The 16128-nt window shown below is 36.6% G+C and overlaps 1 protein-coding gene across 1 annotated transcript in view; it reads right to left on the reverse strand.

The window, feature by feature from the left end:
* The window catches only part of SLC16A10 (solute carrier family 16 member 10), a 78245-nt gene that overhangs the window by 17289 nt on the left and 44828 nt on the right, over positions 1–16128 (reverse strand). The window contains exon 3 of the mRNA XM_069805072.1: positions 13787–14225. Within this exon, the coding sequence (XP_069661173.1) occupies positions 13787–14225 (439 nt within the window). The remainder of the gene's footprint in view (positions 1–13786; positions 14226–16128) is intronic.

Genomic DNA, 16128 nt, shown 5'->3' on the forward strand with positions numbered 1-16128 from the left:
ATGGATTAAGATATCCTGTACAAATACCCAGAGAAACAAGAAAATACTTCATTAACCTCTGATGATTAACATTGTATGCAATGGACTTATTAAAAAACCACTTTGGCTAATTGTAAACACAATTTAAGATGGATTCGCAAAGCAGCCAATAGAAGTGAAGCAACTAAAACCCAATATAGCAAGTTCATCCTTTTTATAATATTAAATTAAAAGCTTATAGTATGGATTAATTTTATTTAGCACACTAAGTAAAATTTTAATACAAGTCTGCTGCTACACATCCAGTTTAGTCTTCCTCAACTTTAAAAAAAGAAACACATGTATTGTACTATTCTACCTTGTGATGATAACGCCTTGGCCTTGACTTACAAACAAATAAGATCGAACTTCATTACCCTAGCTTAAAATTACAAACAATAAAAGAATACTGGGAAGAGAAATATAACAGCATATGTTATTTGTCCAGAAATAAGTGCAAAGATATGCTAACAGAGTGATTTTTTTAAACTAAGAACTGTTAGTAGTTACAGTTACTTCAGTTAAATATCTGATTTCCTTCCTTATTTTTGCCTAAATTAGACATTGCCGGAAATATTTTATAATTTTTATAGAAAGCATATATTTAGCTTCTGACAATTCAGTTCAGCAAAGCTGAAAGTAAGCTTCCAGTTGACTATATGGGAGGACAAGTGGGACTAACTGTGTATTAACCAATTAAATGAAGTAAGAAGTGGAAAAAGGGGAGTGCTAACACCATTATAATACAACAAGCAAGACTTCTATTAGAATATTGTTAGCTACAGCATTTACATGTCACAAAAGGATGTCTTCTCACTGCTGAACTTAAGATGTCTGCCTTAGCCAGCTAGTCCTCCTAACTGATTAAAAAAGAGAGAGAGAGAGAGAGATTCTTTGAGAGGCAATGCAGAAGCCTGACCCTGATGCTCCAAATTGCTCTCTGGAGAAGCTTCTTATTCTTTGGACTGTATGGAGTAGTCAGTCAAACTAAAGGTCTTCAAGTCAAGTGAGGCAAGTACCCCTCAGATTGAATAACAGCTACAAGACTGATTCAAGGTCTCTGGAATCTGCCATACTGAAAAACTTATCAGGAGAGAACATAAGTTCTGTAACTACTCAGACAGGAAGATAACAAAGGCAAAGAGAAACACTGGAAGCTGGACTAAGATCGGAATGAAAATAAGTGTTTATTTGCATCAGTGAAAGTAATTAGCCAGGAACAAAAAGCTTTTACAAAAGGATGGGTTTCCATTTACAAAATAGTGCTTTTAACTCAAGTAAATTTTTCAACTCACCAGTAGAATTTAGAAATAAGATTACCAGACAAGACTGTACAACTCATTTGTGTGAAGAGAAAGCAGCTAATTACAGTAGCCCCTTCTAAAATTTACGAGCATAAAGATTGTATTTTTTACCTATACTAAAGTACAACACAATAAGCATCTAACTTGGAGTTAACTGATTAATAAAATTGGGATTCATTCATCCACCTATATGTTACAATGCTGTCACCTTCTGAGAGGTTGACTTCCTTACTCCACAACAGAATTTGTGCTACTTTTATCAAGTCTCTCAGGACTAGAGTCCCTAAACCACAGGACTTAGGTGAGTAAAATCAAAACACAGATTCTCAAATTTTTATTCAGCTGCCATATAATTCTGAGGCCATCCATAACACTTCAATATTAGAGATCTACTTGTGGACATGGTCACAATCACCTCAACTTTCACAGAGCTGAGTGAAATGCCTGTCTCATTCTACTGGGACACACAGAAGAAAGCTCTCGCAAGAGTCTGAATTCTAGATGGAAGTCCCAAAGATACTGCTAAATATCTACCAGATCAGGGTCCAGAGAAATTGAATCAAGCAGTCATATTTTCATATAAAACACAACAAAGAGATGATAATGATAGTCTCCCCTCCTCATACAGAGGTATAGCCCTTACTCAGGATACAGGTATTTATGTTCAGTTTTCTTTCCTGCCCAGAGCAATCCAAAACCACCTCTCCCTTTTCCTAGGAAATATTTAGCTCAGTAGTAATAACAAATTTTAACTCAATCATCAGAAAAGAACCTGAAAAATAGCTCACAGCTTGACAATTACTGGCAATCAAATGGAAAGAGCTAGGCTCCAGGATTTCCACAAAGGAAAATTCAAAATACATGGAGAGAAATCCAAAGTCTGAACAGGTTTTAAAAAGCAAAGAAGATTTCTATGCAGCTCTTCTTAAAGCAGAAAAAATGGTCTGTATATTAGTGAAGGAGGGTTCTTCACTTAATTTTGGTTACTAGTTTTCTTTACTCTGTATGAGGATAGCACAAAAAAACATCAACTATGATCTCAGGCTTCTGGGCACTTGTGGAGCTTGAAGAGTTTAGTTCACGTCAAGGTGCTTCAAGCATCCAAAGACAGGATGCTGAGTTTACCATTAAAATAGTATTAAAATTAAAAAAAAGAGAGACTACACTTTACAATTTAATCTGACTTCAAACTATACGTTCTGTTTGCTATTGGAATAGTTTGTATTATGCAAGAGTACATTAACTAGCGTGCTGTTACAGACTGATACAAAGGAAATCATAATGTAACTCAAATTTTTCAATCTGCTAGTATTGGACAGACCTGAGGAAGACTGCTTTGCTCTTATCCTTCAACATCATCTTATTGTTGGTACCTGAGTATACCTGCTACCTAAGGTATTTTTTTGCAAACGTCCATTTACTTTCACTTCTAAAAAAAGAGAAAACATTTGTTTTATTCTTTTCAGTTTCTATTCTTTCTGTACTTATGATTTTTATTCTTCTCCAGTACTTATTTGGAAAACACAGTCTAAATATGCCTTCATAACAATTACAAGTATAAAGTAGGAAATAATTTATTTCTTTTCCCACCACCCCCCCCAATGTCAAAAGTGGACAATCTAGCCAAGAATAAATACTGCCAGATCAACATTGAGAAATACTGGGAAAGAAACGGGTGCACAGGATCATTACAGAAGTGGATAGAGGGGGAAAATTTCACTAACCTGGGCAATCAAACTGCAGCAGATGTTGAGATCTGAAGGGAGATAAATGCAAAGATTAGAAAAGCAAGTAAAGCATGGGAAGCCACTGAAAATTTGGGGCATCGGAGATATCTTCTTAATAATTACATTGGACCTTTACAAAACCAGTGCCTTGTTAGTCTTCCATTGGAAACAGAAATATGGTAGATTAAGTGGATGAGAAAGGTAATAGTACTAAAATTGACAGCTATACCTACAGTTTTAACTTTTTTTAGATTATCTACAGTAGAGAGGAATACCTGTTTGACGCACAGTTATCTGTTGGTACTGGACATAATTTAAAAGATACTATCCCATCATTACAAAACAGACTAACAGCAGATTCTGGGAAATAAAAGATGTAGTAGACTTCAGACAAACGACTGATGTAGGAGATCTGAAGAAATGAACAGGTTTCTTGAGCAACAGCCCACAAAAGCAAGTGAATGTAGTAATGGAGACTGATTTTTTTTTTCCAGTTTGAGTAAAAAAATCTAGACATACCAATTAGATATTTAACATTATTTTACACAAAATTTTAAAAGTAGCAAGTTTATGACATAATACAAGTGACTCACAAAACAAGAGACAGTACTTACCTTATAAGAGCTGAATTTCTTCAAGATGCACTATGTATATACACTATACTGTGGATATGCATGTGTTTTATATATTTAAGTTTAGAGATTTTTGGTTACTAAAGTCCATACAGTATACTTTGTCCTTTATGTCTGAATGCAGCATTTATATCTGTGCTTCTATTTGTCGCCACTGTGGAATCATGGGGCATAGGACTTAAAGGGAAGAGAGGGGTGCAGGATTAGGACTGTATGCACAAAATGCACAACTTGAAGAGCTTCACTTATTGTAAGGTAAGGTAAGGTATGTAACTCTTCTCTGCTATGGCTCCTTGAGCAGGTGCCTGTCCCACTGAAGAGAACACAAAGCAACTACTACTGTCTATGCAGAAATGACCATGGTTACAAGGACAGCAACTGAAACAGTGGTTTCTCAAATGAGGAGTCTAATCTAGAGATGTCACACCTGACAATATTAGTGAACACATCAGCAGAAGAGGCTTGAAGAGTTACAAAAACATTTGTAAGCAATGTTACAGAAGATGACTAGGGTCTTGTTGGGCAGAACATCAACTACTGCAGTGAGATTCAACCTGACTGTCCTATAGCTTGTCCTGTTATGGCAGCTCAGATCTCCTTGGAGAATCTTGGGTGGTTTCTATACCCTTCATATTTTCCAGTATAATTCTTCTTACTGACCCAAAGGTTTTTCTTGGGGAGGGTGCAGTTTAAAAGTGGAAAAGGGCTATTTTTCTGAATGGGCAGAATAGAGAGACTATTTTGTCCTGAATAAATAAGGTCTTTCAGAAACTGAACATGTGGAAGTGAATAGTTTTCAAAGTACAGAGCAAGAATTTCAGGTAAGTTCCTAGAAAAACTGTGGCTACAGAAGATCTTATGAGAGCTTGGCTCTTCATTTCTCCAAGCTGATTGCACAGGAAGACAGTTTTTATTGGCACAAGTTCTAGAGGGTAAAGGTTCAAACACTGAATTTGCACAGCAGAATCTGATCTCTTATTGACAAAACCAAGGCATATCACTGATACAGAGTGAGAAATGGGTACAGACAAGTCAAAATAGCTGGCTGGTAAAGAACAGACTGAAGGACAAATCATCCTGGTTCAATAAGAAGGCAGTCAAAGGTCATAAAACAGTCGTAAAGTAGTTAAATCATGAAAGGCAAGGATCTTACACTACAGAGGGGAAAAGAGGGGGAATTCAAATCTGGCAACAAAGATCTGCATCATCTATAATCCATATCAACAAGTCCTCCCATTCGTTATGTTGTTTCTAAAGGAAAAAAAAACAAACAAACAACAAAACAAACAAAAACCCAAAAAACCCCCCCACAAACAACATACCACACTTTTCTTAGCCAAAGAACAGGTACAAAATGGATGTTCCAGCAAAAGATAGGAAGTATAGACCAGTAGACAGCACTATCTTTTTGTCTGAGAACCAACTATGTGGGCACCACATTAGACCCAGCAACTTCAAAGTCACAAAACACAGAAGATCTGGAGACAGACTAAGCCACAGGAGGACAGACTAATATTTATCTGAGCTGTCTGATTTTATGCCCAGAAAATGGGTTTGTTTACATGCATTAAGAAGTCCTTATGACTAACAAGGACTTTACAGATATTCCAACATCTCCATGCCCCTCCCAGGAATAAAAATGTGTCTTGTTAGGATGGTGAAGATTTTGAACACAGTTTAGCTTCCACCGAGAAGCAGACTGTCCAAATGATGGGCCTTTAAGTGCCCATCATCTGTCCTGATGACATATATCTGAAATACATTGCTTTAAAGCTTCCCTATACAGCAGAAGGACCATGACCTTTCTCTCTAATAACAGACGATACAACTGCAGTATCACCCATAGCTACCTTTAAGCCCAGAGATTGTCTAGAGAACAGACTCATGAGTTCTGAAAAGACAGTTTACATTTTGAGGGCACTGTATCTGTCACTAAAAGCAGCGAGCTTCCCACAGTGAACTAGTTGCCCTGGATGTCAAAGGTCCCCCACAGACACTTAAACTCTTTTAGAATTTCAAGAAGGCAGAAGCATATATATAAAAAAAAAATACCTGCCTGTGCCAACCTTCACCAGCTCATATGTGATCACAGATATAGCCTGGCATGTAGCACAATGTACATTTTCAACTGTTATGTTTTGATCTGCAAGCCTGAACAGGTTCTAGAATTTACTACAAGAGAGGTACACCCTTGCAAATGTGGAAACCAAAGAGGCCACCATAACCTTCATTACTCCAAGGGAAAAGGTTTGACTGCCAAGGGTTTAAAAACCCTATTGAGCTCTTTCATCAGGTCTCTAAATATTTCACCACTATTTTCTGTAGAGAAGATCTGTCTGTATTAGGCAGCTACCTCAAAGACCAGGGTTAAAATCCTCAAAGCTCTCAATAATTCAAATTACAAGGGCCCTGGTATTGTTAATAGTTTTGACCTAACACAAGCTAAGGAACTTCACACATGTGGTAATATAATGGAAATGTTGAATTCTGAAAATTAAGATATAACAACCAGTCTCTCAATTACGTCTAACTTCAGTTCGCAGGTGAACAGGTTCCCTAAACCTATTCTTTTCTGAAGATGAAAGTGAGTAGTTTCCTATTACAATAGGAAGTTTTCTGGAAAAAAGATATTATTGGAAGGACAGCTGAAAGACCACGGGAGGTAATGACTAGGAAATGAACTGGAAGGATTATCCAGATGAAAGAGTCCAAGACGACTAGGTATGCTTGGTAATGCAGACTCAAATGCTCAAAATGGCCAAGTGGTCTCCAAAGGAAGCACAGCAAGGTACTCAATCTTTCACAGCTGTTTGTGGACTGAGCAGAGCAGAGGATTAGTGGCCTGGTAAGAATGCTTGTCATCGCTGGCACTTCCTTCCAGCCATTCCTAAGGTCTATAAAAAGAGAAGGCAGCTAAACTGATGACCTTCATGCAACATATAATACCATGGGGAGCAAGGAATCTCCTCTGAATTCTTCCAAACATAGTGTATTCCTGGTTTTCATACAGCAAAGTACAGCACCACAGAGGACATACACACTACGGTGTATTTTATTTCCCAGTGAAAAACAGCTACACTGCTGGCAGCCAGGCTTATTTAGAGGCTGAACCTCCACTTCATTGTTACAAAGTTTCCCCAAGAATCTGAATAGGCCATTTCCCAGTGGAGCCCGCAAATCTCATATTTTCAAGTAAGATGCCATCAGAGCCTGAGAGTCTGTACCTAACAGTGGTCCTGCGGCTGCTATATCTTTCTGAAGTACCTTTTAGATGGCCAGCTGCTTAGAAGTCTCTTCAGTTTTCAATGAGTTGCATTTTCTTTTCCAATACAGTTGATGAAAATCTTAGAGCAGAATCCAAGGTGATGCTTTGTTTCTCAATAGCAGTTTCTAGAATCTGAGAGAGTATCTACCTACTTTTTTTCCAAGCTTAAGTCTGCAGTCTCACTTCCCTGTTCCTTGGAGGTCCAGCTGAACCTATTCCTGGCATGTGCAGATTCAGAGAAGCAATGAGTTACTGAATCTTCAGTGAATCTATCTATGGAAGAGAATAAATCCAGTATTTAAATGTCTCCCAGGACAGATTCTCCCAAGGAAGTTGTTGGAAAAAGTGGCCAGGCACACACTACATTTTCGTATCTTAAATATAAAGCACACAGACACAGAACACATGCACTCCACATAGCTACTGCTAACCAAAAATCTCTACATATGCAAGTATGTACCCATCATGGAATATGAATGTGGATAAGCATCAAAAGTCAGATTAAGTAATTAATCTATAAATTAATAAACAGGCAGCAATGCAAGGTGAGAAATATTGAAATCTATTTTTCCTGAGCTATTCTGAATTTTTAAGAGTACAGTCAGTGTTACGGTAACTTTCACATTGCTTATCAATTAATGGGTAGCTTTGTACACAAGCCTATAACCACATTTAAACAATAAGCCTAATTTTTAAATACAAAATAGATCTAGCCATTCTTTAAGAGTATGTGTTTTGTTTATAAAAAAAGATTTAGACTTAGAAAGGTAAACTTCATCAATACACATTTTTATTGTATTGTCTACCATCCAGTTGCTTTTTTTTTTGGAGTAAAACATGTAATAAATATTTGCACTAATTTGTTCAACTATTCAGTTGTTCAATTCAGTTTTTCATCCCACAAGGTGTCAAACACTATAAAGAAGACAGGACCTATCATTAGCAAGAGGCATTTAATAAAAGTAACTGCTAAACTAAACCATGTCTTTGTTTGAAACTGAATTAATGGAGATATTGTAAGTGTCCCAAGACAAATTACTATGGGACTGAAACATTGCACTGAAAGTGGTAAGATGATATTCTCAGTCACACCAGTATTCCTCACAGTGGCTGAGTATTGCTGTATCAAAACACAACACAATACTGAGGCTCTTTGTTTGTAAATGTGTTATAATTAATATAGTCCTAAACTCAGACTGAACCTTAGTAGTGACCTTAGTCACTGCTTAGAAAAGACTAAGTCGTGACAACACCCATTTTAAGCAGTATTTCTTTTCACCCCGCTAAAAGCACAAAAAGCAACAGCGTATCTTTTAAACTACCTAACATGTGACCTTATAACAAATTTTAACAGAATTGACCTATCACACTCATAAGAATTAAGGATGAATGATCCTGATTAAGTACATACTTTTTTAAAGGGTAAGAGAGAACAGCACTAAATGCTTAACATTAGACTGCAATTCCTGAAAAACAGCAGCTCTCTGTTGATTAGCAGAACAAGCACAGGACAAGTGGCACAGAAACTAGGTATATTTTCTTTCAAATACACTTAATCACTTCCTTGTGAGACAGTCCTTATTAAAAACAACCTGGAAAGAGTATTTTGCATTAATCAGATTTCTGTTGTGGACTCCTAATTTAAATCTGAATGGACTAAACTAATTTTTTTATTTGGCTATTTCCCTATTTTAGAGAGACATCAAAAGAAAAAAAACACCCAATCACTGCAGTTTACACTGGTTTTAAAATTGAGAGGAGTAACAACAGTTTGATTTAGTAATCCTATGAATTATCAGTTTGCTCTTTGACAATCTGAATTAATGCTAAAAGTATATAATGAAATTAAGTCAAAACCTATTTATAATATTTCTCCCAACCCAGTTCCCCAAAATCACATCGAATGGAACACCTACTAATGGTATTTGACACCAATTAAACTGGGATAAGAAAAGCTCTCCCTTTTTGGTTCTCCCCCACAAGAGCCAAGAGGAATATGATGCCTATTTCACTGCAGCTGATATCTACCAGTCAGAGGCCAGTAATTGTTGCCAGCTCCTTCACACAAATCCCATCTAGCATGCCATATAATGAATTTGTTGATTTGTTTAATTTTATTTAGAGCCTAGTTCATAAGCAGGTTATTTTCTCTGGTTTTAACAGCTTTTACCCTATCTAGCAAATAGGGTGCAGATGGTTAAAATTGCAAAGACCTGGCTAATTCTATCATTCCAACCCCCAAAATGAGCTTTTATTTCTTTCTTACTACAAGTTTTACAACATGCATCCTCCTTTCCAATATGCTTCAGAAAACACAAGAGAGACAAACAGAAATCAAGGCTGGCCTCAGAAGCACTCAGAGACCCTGCCTGGGACCTTAGCAGCCACTCCGCTGTGCCAAGCCAGCGGACAGCAGCTGATGTGCAGTGACTAGAGCACACCAAGCCTGCAACCTCCAGTTACCATGGTCCCCAGTGGCGACACATAACCCTAACCAGTAGGGCCTGTGGCACCTGTGTTCCATCACATGGTCAAGAGCACCCAACACTCTGGCAGAAACTGCCCTTCCAGGTGGGAAAAATGGGACTTGGTAAGTACAGGAACCAGGTCTGAGGGCTAAGGGAAGAGTTGTAGGCATGAGGCTCCATGTATAAGTGTTTTTTCTTAGGACGCTTGCAACCAGCATCCCATTCTAGCAGTCTGGCTATTGTTGGCCAACACTAACAGTGGGAAAACTTCAAGAGTTTTAGTATAACAAAAGCTGTCACTTGTCCAAGTATCATACCCCTTTTCCAGAGTTGCTACAATTTTAAAAATGCAGTAAACAATGGAACAATAGTAACTTTCATTTTCAAAAGCTGAGGAAAGTAATCTCTGGTTTGATAGGTAGATGTACCAGCAAAAAGTTATTTGTTCTTATAGCCTTTGACTTACCTTGAAGTGCATACTTTTATGTACTTCTGGAAGTACATAAATTGTGTTTTTTAATCAAAAGCAGACAAAACTAGGATAAAAATAAAGTCCAGAGCTATCTACTGGAAGTTGAAGTATCTGTGATGAAGGGCAGAATCCATGCTGTTCCTTCATAAACACTGATCTGTTCACTTTCTCAAACACAGACCCACAGAGACATTCCAAGGTTGTAAATAGTCCCCCCCACCACACATCATTACCCACCAGCAATATATGCTGTGGTTCTTCACTTACTCATATTTTCATAAAAATAAATATCTCTTTCAATTAAAAAGATTCTTCTTTTTGAAATTACTATATTTGAGTTAGAGGGATGAGTGTTTGCTCAGTTCTAAAAGCAGACCTAAATTCTTGAATGAGTTTAGGTTTATGTAGAAATAATTACAGAAATGGGAGGGTTAGCTGCAGGAACACTTCATTCTTTAAGCCCCAAGCAGCAAGCTTACTGTTAGTCCTACGACTACATCCTCCAACCCAGCGATTTGAACTCCTGCTTTCTGTCACAAAGATTTCTGCTACTGAGGATATATCCATCCTTTGCAATCACATACAACATAATTACAAAATAATCCTAAATATATGACCTGCAGGTATTAAAACTCTTTTCATCCTGATCACTTATCCAAGACCAAAGGTTAGAAAAATCTTACACATTCTGGAAGTGGAAATACTGCTATTTATGAAATCCGAGTTTTAATTTTCCATTTCAACATCAGTAAAGCTAGGGATTATTTTATTAAACTATTTGTATGTCAAGCTTTCTGAAAGATTAGCGAGCACTGTGTTAAGTACTTAATGGACCATATACATAAGCAAACAGAAATCTGACATTGATAGTACCTACGTAGTTTCTTTATCAGTAAAAGCACATGAAACTTTATTCCAGTTCATACTGTTTCTTACCATCCCTATCACACTTACTGATCAAAGTTTGGTTTGGGCTTTAAATATTCCGAGTATGGTCAAGAGTCCTGGGTACATAACACACTTTAAGTAGTACCTCAATGGTCCATGGATTCTTTGTGAATATTCAAAGGTACCTAAATTAAATTTTGGATAGAAACCCAAATCATAAACAATCAGATGTTTTAAAAGATTACAGAAAAAAAAAAAATCAAGCTATTTTGTATTTAGTAATACTATCTGCAAAGCCAATGATGAGAGCTAAGCTTCTTGTTTAGAATGGTTTTCTTAAAAAGTAGTAGGAGCTTACTACACATTGTTTAAGAACATTTTCCTCTCTCATTTACAGGAGGACCAGAGAATTATACAGCAAAATTGAGTTTTTAGAGACAAGTTAATTAAAACAAAAACTCGTGGGTTTCAGGAGCAGGTTTTGATAATAAAAGTTATCAGTGAAGAGTTCCTAAGAGCTGGTGAAGCTTACCCTCTCAGAAGTGGCATAGAAAGCAAACTGACTACCACTGAAGATTTTGTCATAAATAATTAAGCTTCATGGTTCCTCTGCAACTCTGAGCAAAAAAAAAAAAAAAAAAAAAAAAAAAAAAGAGCTGGAATTTAAATCTCTCAGTATAATTTTGAGATAATCTTTAAAATATTAGATTCTAACTGTACTTTGGAATAGTTTTATAGTGTTATCAAACATTATATTAGGAACAGCCTTGATCAAGTTGTTCTCCTGTACTGGAGCTGTATTTTGCAATCAGAATTTGTGCCAATCTGATATGGGGGAAAAGGCACTCCACAGGAGTGAAAACACACACTAAAAAAAAAATTGTACAATATAAAAAAATAAAGGGTTTTGTCCTCTCCAAGTCAACCAGCAACTTTAGTCCAATCTAGAAACAAGAAGTATTTGTACAAGCACCTTGGTAAAAAATTACAAGCATTTTGTTAAATAAATGCATTTTAAAGGTTCTGTATCCTTGTATAGCCTTGTTCTTCAGTTCTCTGCAAGCATTAATGATCATTTACGATCCATCCAATAGCTTTTGCTACAATACTTCCCTTCTACTCCTCTGAACACTGTTTTATTTCAAAAGATCTCTACAAAACTTCCGGGGAAATAGCATAAGATGTCACAATAGCTTAGTCATCTGATGGTACAGTCCTTTGAAGTAGTCTACTTCTAAGTGTTATAGAATAAGATCTACATTATTAAAAATTAAGTAACAAGAACTAGCCATGAATAAAAGTCGGTTTACAACTGCTCAAAAACAAACCAGCCCCCACCCTAAGGTAATTTTTAAAATAAGCGTCTGATGCAGAGTCAGTAATCCAACCAATGTATTACCAGAAAGCAGCGACACTGCTTGCTATATTGTATATAAACCCGTGGGCTTTTAAGGAGTTGAAATTTTTTTTACAGAATTCAAGACATTTCTTATCATTCATCTTACTGTTCTATCATGGATGAATAATAAATATTAATATGATCCTTCTGTTTTCATAGTGGGTAGTAGTTCTACTAGTCCATGCTCTTTACCAAATGCTCGAATATGAGGATCTGTAATGATCTAAATAGAGCATCCCATTGCAGGTTGTGGGCTTTTCCCCCACCCTTTCCCTTTTAAGCCTTTTGGTTTGCACCACTTTAGTTTAGACAGCACCACCAGGAAACCATTCAAAAGTAATTCACCATAAGTAGTGCAGTGAGTACCAGCCAGATACATTTCATGTAATGCATCTCCCAGTTGCATCAAAATTGCTTCGATTAACAGTGTACTACCAGGAAAAAAAAACAAAACCAAAAACACACAAAAAACCCCCCTCTGCTAGGGAAACAAATTAACTTCAGTACATGTATAAGAAATAGCTGATTAACAGCTTCCCCACATTAGTAGCTAAAGCTTTATCAGTTACTGTAGACCGCAATAAAAACCAGCTGAATTGGCAGTTAGAAGCACTGGATAACAGAATCAGTTATATTAGTGCTATAGTGGTAAACTACAAAGCTAAAGTCTGGGAGACAAAAAAATCCAAGTATTTTACTTTTAATAAACCTGAAAAATGTTCAATAATATATACCCTAAAAATAGACATTTTAACAAACATAACTGGGTAAAACCTCTAATTTTTTTCTGTTATTTACTCATTCCATTATTCCTCTGAAACACACAAGTATCATTGGCAATGTATGCAGCTGAGTACCAAAATAAAGAATTCACTTTGGAATAGTACAGAATACCTTTCAAACATCTCTTTTCATGGTTGAAGTATTTTAAACCTTAGATTGAGAACAAGGAACTAAAATTTTAACTGGCTCAAAAGTTCTGATTAGAGCCCTGTGTCCTGGGTTCAGCTGGGATAGAGTTAATTTTTTACAGGAACCTGGGAGGTGGGGTGGCAGGGCATAGCCGGGGCAGCTGACCTGAACTAGCCAAGGAGCTATTCCATACCATGTGACATCATGCTCAGTATATAAACGGGGAGCAGGCTGGGGGGGCTCTCTCTGGACTTTCGGTGGGGGAAGTGGCGGAACGTCGGGTTCCGAGTGGTGAGCAGTTGCACTGCGCATCACTCTTTTTGTATACTCTTTCATTAGTACCGTTGTTGTCATTTTTTTTTGTGTTGTCCCAGTAAACTGCCTTTATCTCAACCCTCGAGGTTCCAGATTTTTTTTTTCTCTCCTCTGATTCTCCTCCCTATCCCACCGGAGGGGGGCAGGAGGAGTGAGCGAGTGGCTGCGAGGACCTTCGTTGCCGGCTGGGCTGAAACCACGACACCCTGGAATCTCTTCTAGTCACAAACATCATCAAAATTTATTTCATGTTTCTCCCCAACACAACTTGCACTTTAAATATTGCTTCCTATCACCAATAGTTTTCTTAGTCCGTTACACAAAGGGAAATAGCTGTATGTCATATACATCAAATACATCGTATGTAGGAAGAAATGTGCACTTACCAAGTGAACATAAGGCACAAAGTATCCAAAAAGCGCAGCTGGGATCCCAAAAGCCCAGATTCGGTAACTAAGAACTTTGAACACAGAGAAATTGCAAATTTTTTTTTCTGGAGGAAATCTGAACTTTCCCTTCTTTCCTGCCTCCTTGTCTTTGGCATTGGAAACAAGGGGTTTGTACGTAAAGCCAGCCAGGAATAGAATAAACAGAAGTATGCACAGGACCCGCAAGGTGTTGTATAGGCCAACAGAATCAATCAAAACTCTCAAGAGGAAGGGCAGTGACACGGTGAACAAGCTGCTGCCTGCAGTGACAATGCCATTCACCAGTCCAAGACGTTTCTTGAAATAGTGCCCAAGGATGACCAAGGATGGCTGGTAGGCAAATGAGCAGCCACAGGCAAATAAGACTCCGTAGGTGAAATACAGAGGTTCAATGGTGCTATATCAAGAGAAAAAAAGAAAAAATCATTAGTGTTTTGTACAACACTGTATGCTCACATTCACCTACCATATGCAAGACAGTTTTTCAATGAACTGATATATTTACAGAAGTGAGTTAAGAGTTAGTATGCACTTATAGTTGAAATACACTGTGCCAGCTTAATTCAGCAATTACTCTATTTTCTTCCACTGAAAGTTTCATAGAAGTCACTAAACAGGTAAAAAAGCAAAATCATATTTAAGTATAATTACACCAAATAGTCTGACTAAAAGAAAGTTTTAAAAGTCATTGTTAAGGTGAGTTAGCCAAACGTAAGTTCAACCACTGCTAGGTTTTTGGTTTCTTCTGTTCCAGAGAAAATGATACTGTTTTGATTTATACATTTCTTCACTGTGCTACCAGTTCCAGCGTAATACTGAGCACTCCTCATGAACCCAGAAAAATCAAGTATTTATAGTTTATTATGAAAATACAATAGCAGAAGTAGTAAACATCATTAAGAATGAAAAAAATAAAACAAAAATACTGTCAAGTTTTGGCAATACAATACATTATAAGCAAATTATAGACTTTTTAGTTTGTTGGGGGTTTTTTTTAGACAAATAATCTCCTTTTTATCAAATATTCTAAATTCAGTGCTTTGATCCGGATATTGGATATGCTAAGAAATAAATAGGAAAAAAGCTTAATAAAGAATGAAACTTCTCAGCCCATATTAAGGAGGATCTTCACAAGGTTCTCCAACATTACCATCTACTAGACAACTGAAATGAAGCAGAGCCATTGTATTGGATCACAGGCAGACATGGGACATTAAAAGATACTTGCGCAAGAAATCTTAACAGTATAAAGTAACAGTGTTAGTATAATTAATTTAGTATTAATAAGTCAAAGCAAATATTTTCAACATTCAAATGAAGGAGGCAATGTGTGAGAAATGATTTTATACAAGATGTGAGGTTTTCAGTGAACCATGGGCTCTCTTCTATCAGCTAACATCTGCTTTTAAAGCAGTTATAGAAAACCATTTAACGTGTTAGCCAACATATTAACTTTTTTTTGACTATGAATGCTTTATGCAGTGCTTTTCATCGTATCGTAGGATGTTACCTGCCAGCATCCTTCTACATCAAAGTACACTCCGCAAGCTTCCCATGGAATTAGAGAAATTCTTAGAAAATAGTATTTGACCAACAAAAGGTGTGACAACAGAAACTCTGGTTTTGTGTATTATTGTGAAAAAGAATATTCGTGTAACATAATATTGTTGCTTTCTACATTAAACTATCAATTTCTAAAACTGATTATACACAAGCTAAGCCAGCAGAAACAACATAAGGGGAAAGACTGATTACCTTTATCAACAGAAAATAACCAGGAAAAATAAAAACGGAAGTTATAAAATGAGAGGAGGAACATAATACAATAAGGACAGAGAAATTCTACTTCCATGTCTAGATTCATTCAAAGACTTTGCAGCATGACATACATAGTAGAATATTTTCCTGCATTACAAATACTCTTACATCTCAGCTTCCTAAGAGATAAAATTTATATTAAGAAATCAGTAAGTAACAAAAGCACTAAATCATATTTACATTTACCTACTGTACAATATTTTACTTTTAGAACATTGACTTCTATATCTGAACTACACTCCCTCAATTAACGGATAACATCATAGGCATAAATCATTTAGTGTAAGTAACATAATGAAACACCAAGACTGTACATTAACATGGCGTGTACTCTAACAAAAGTTCACCTCTCCTCTCAAAGTGCTCCTCAAATTCTAAAACAAAATTCAAGCTAAAATATTTTATGAAATCTTTACAAAATAACTTCCTTTTACATGCCTCTTCTGTGCCCTTGTTCCATTGGATATCAAGGAAAACACAAG

Source organism: Haliaeetus albicilla, chromosome 17 (assembly GCF_947461875.1).
Source record: "Haliaeetus albicilla chromosome 17, bHalAlb1.1, whole genome shotgun sequence".
Taxonomy (NCBI): Eukaryota; Metazoa; Chordata; class Aves; order Accipitriformes; family Accipitridae; genus Haliaeetus; species Haliaeetus albicilla.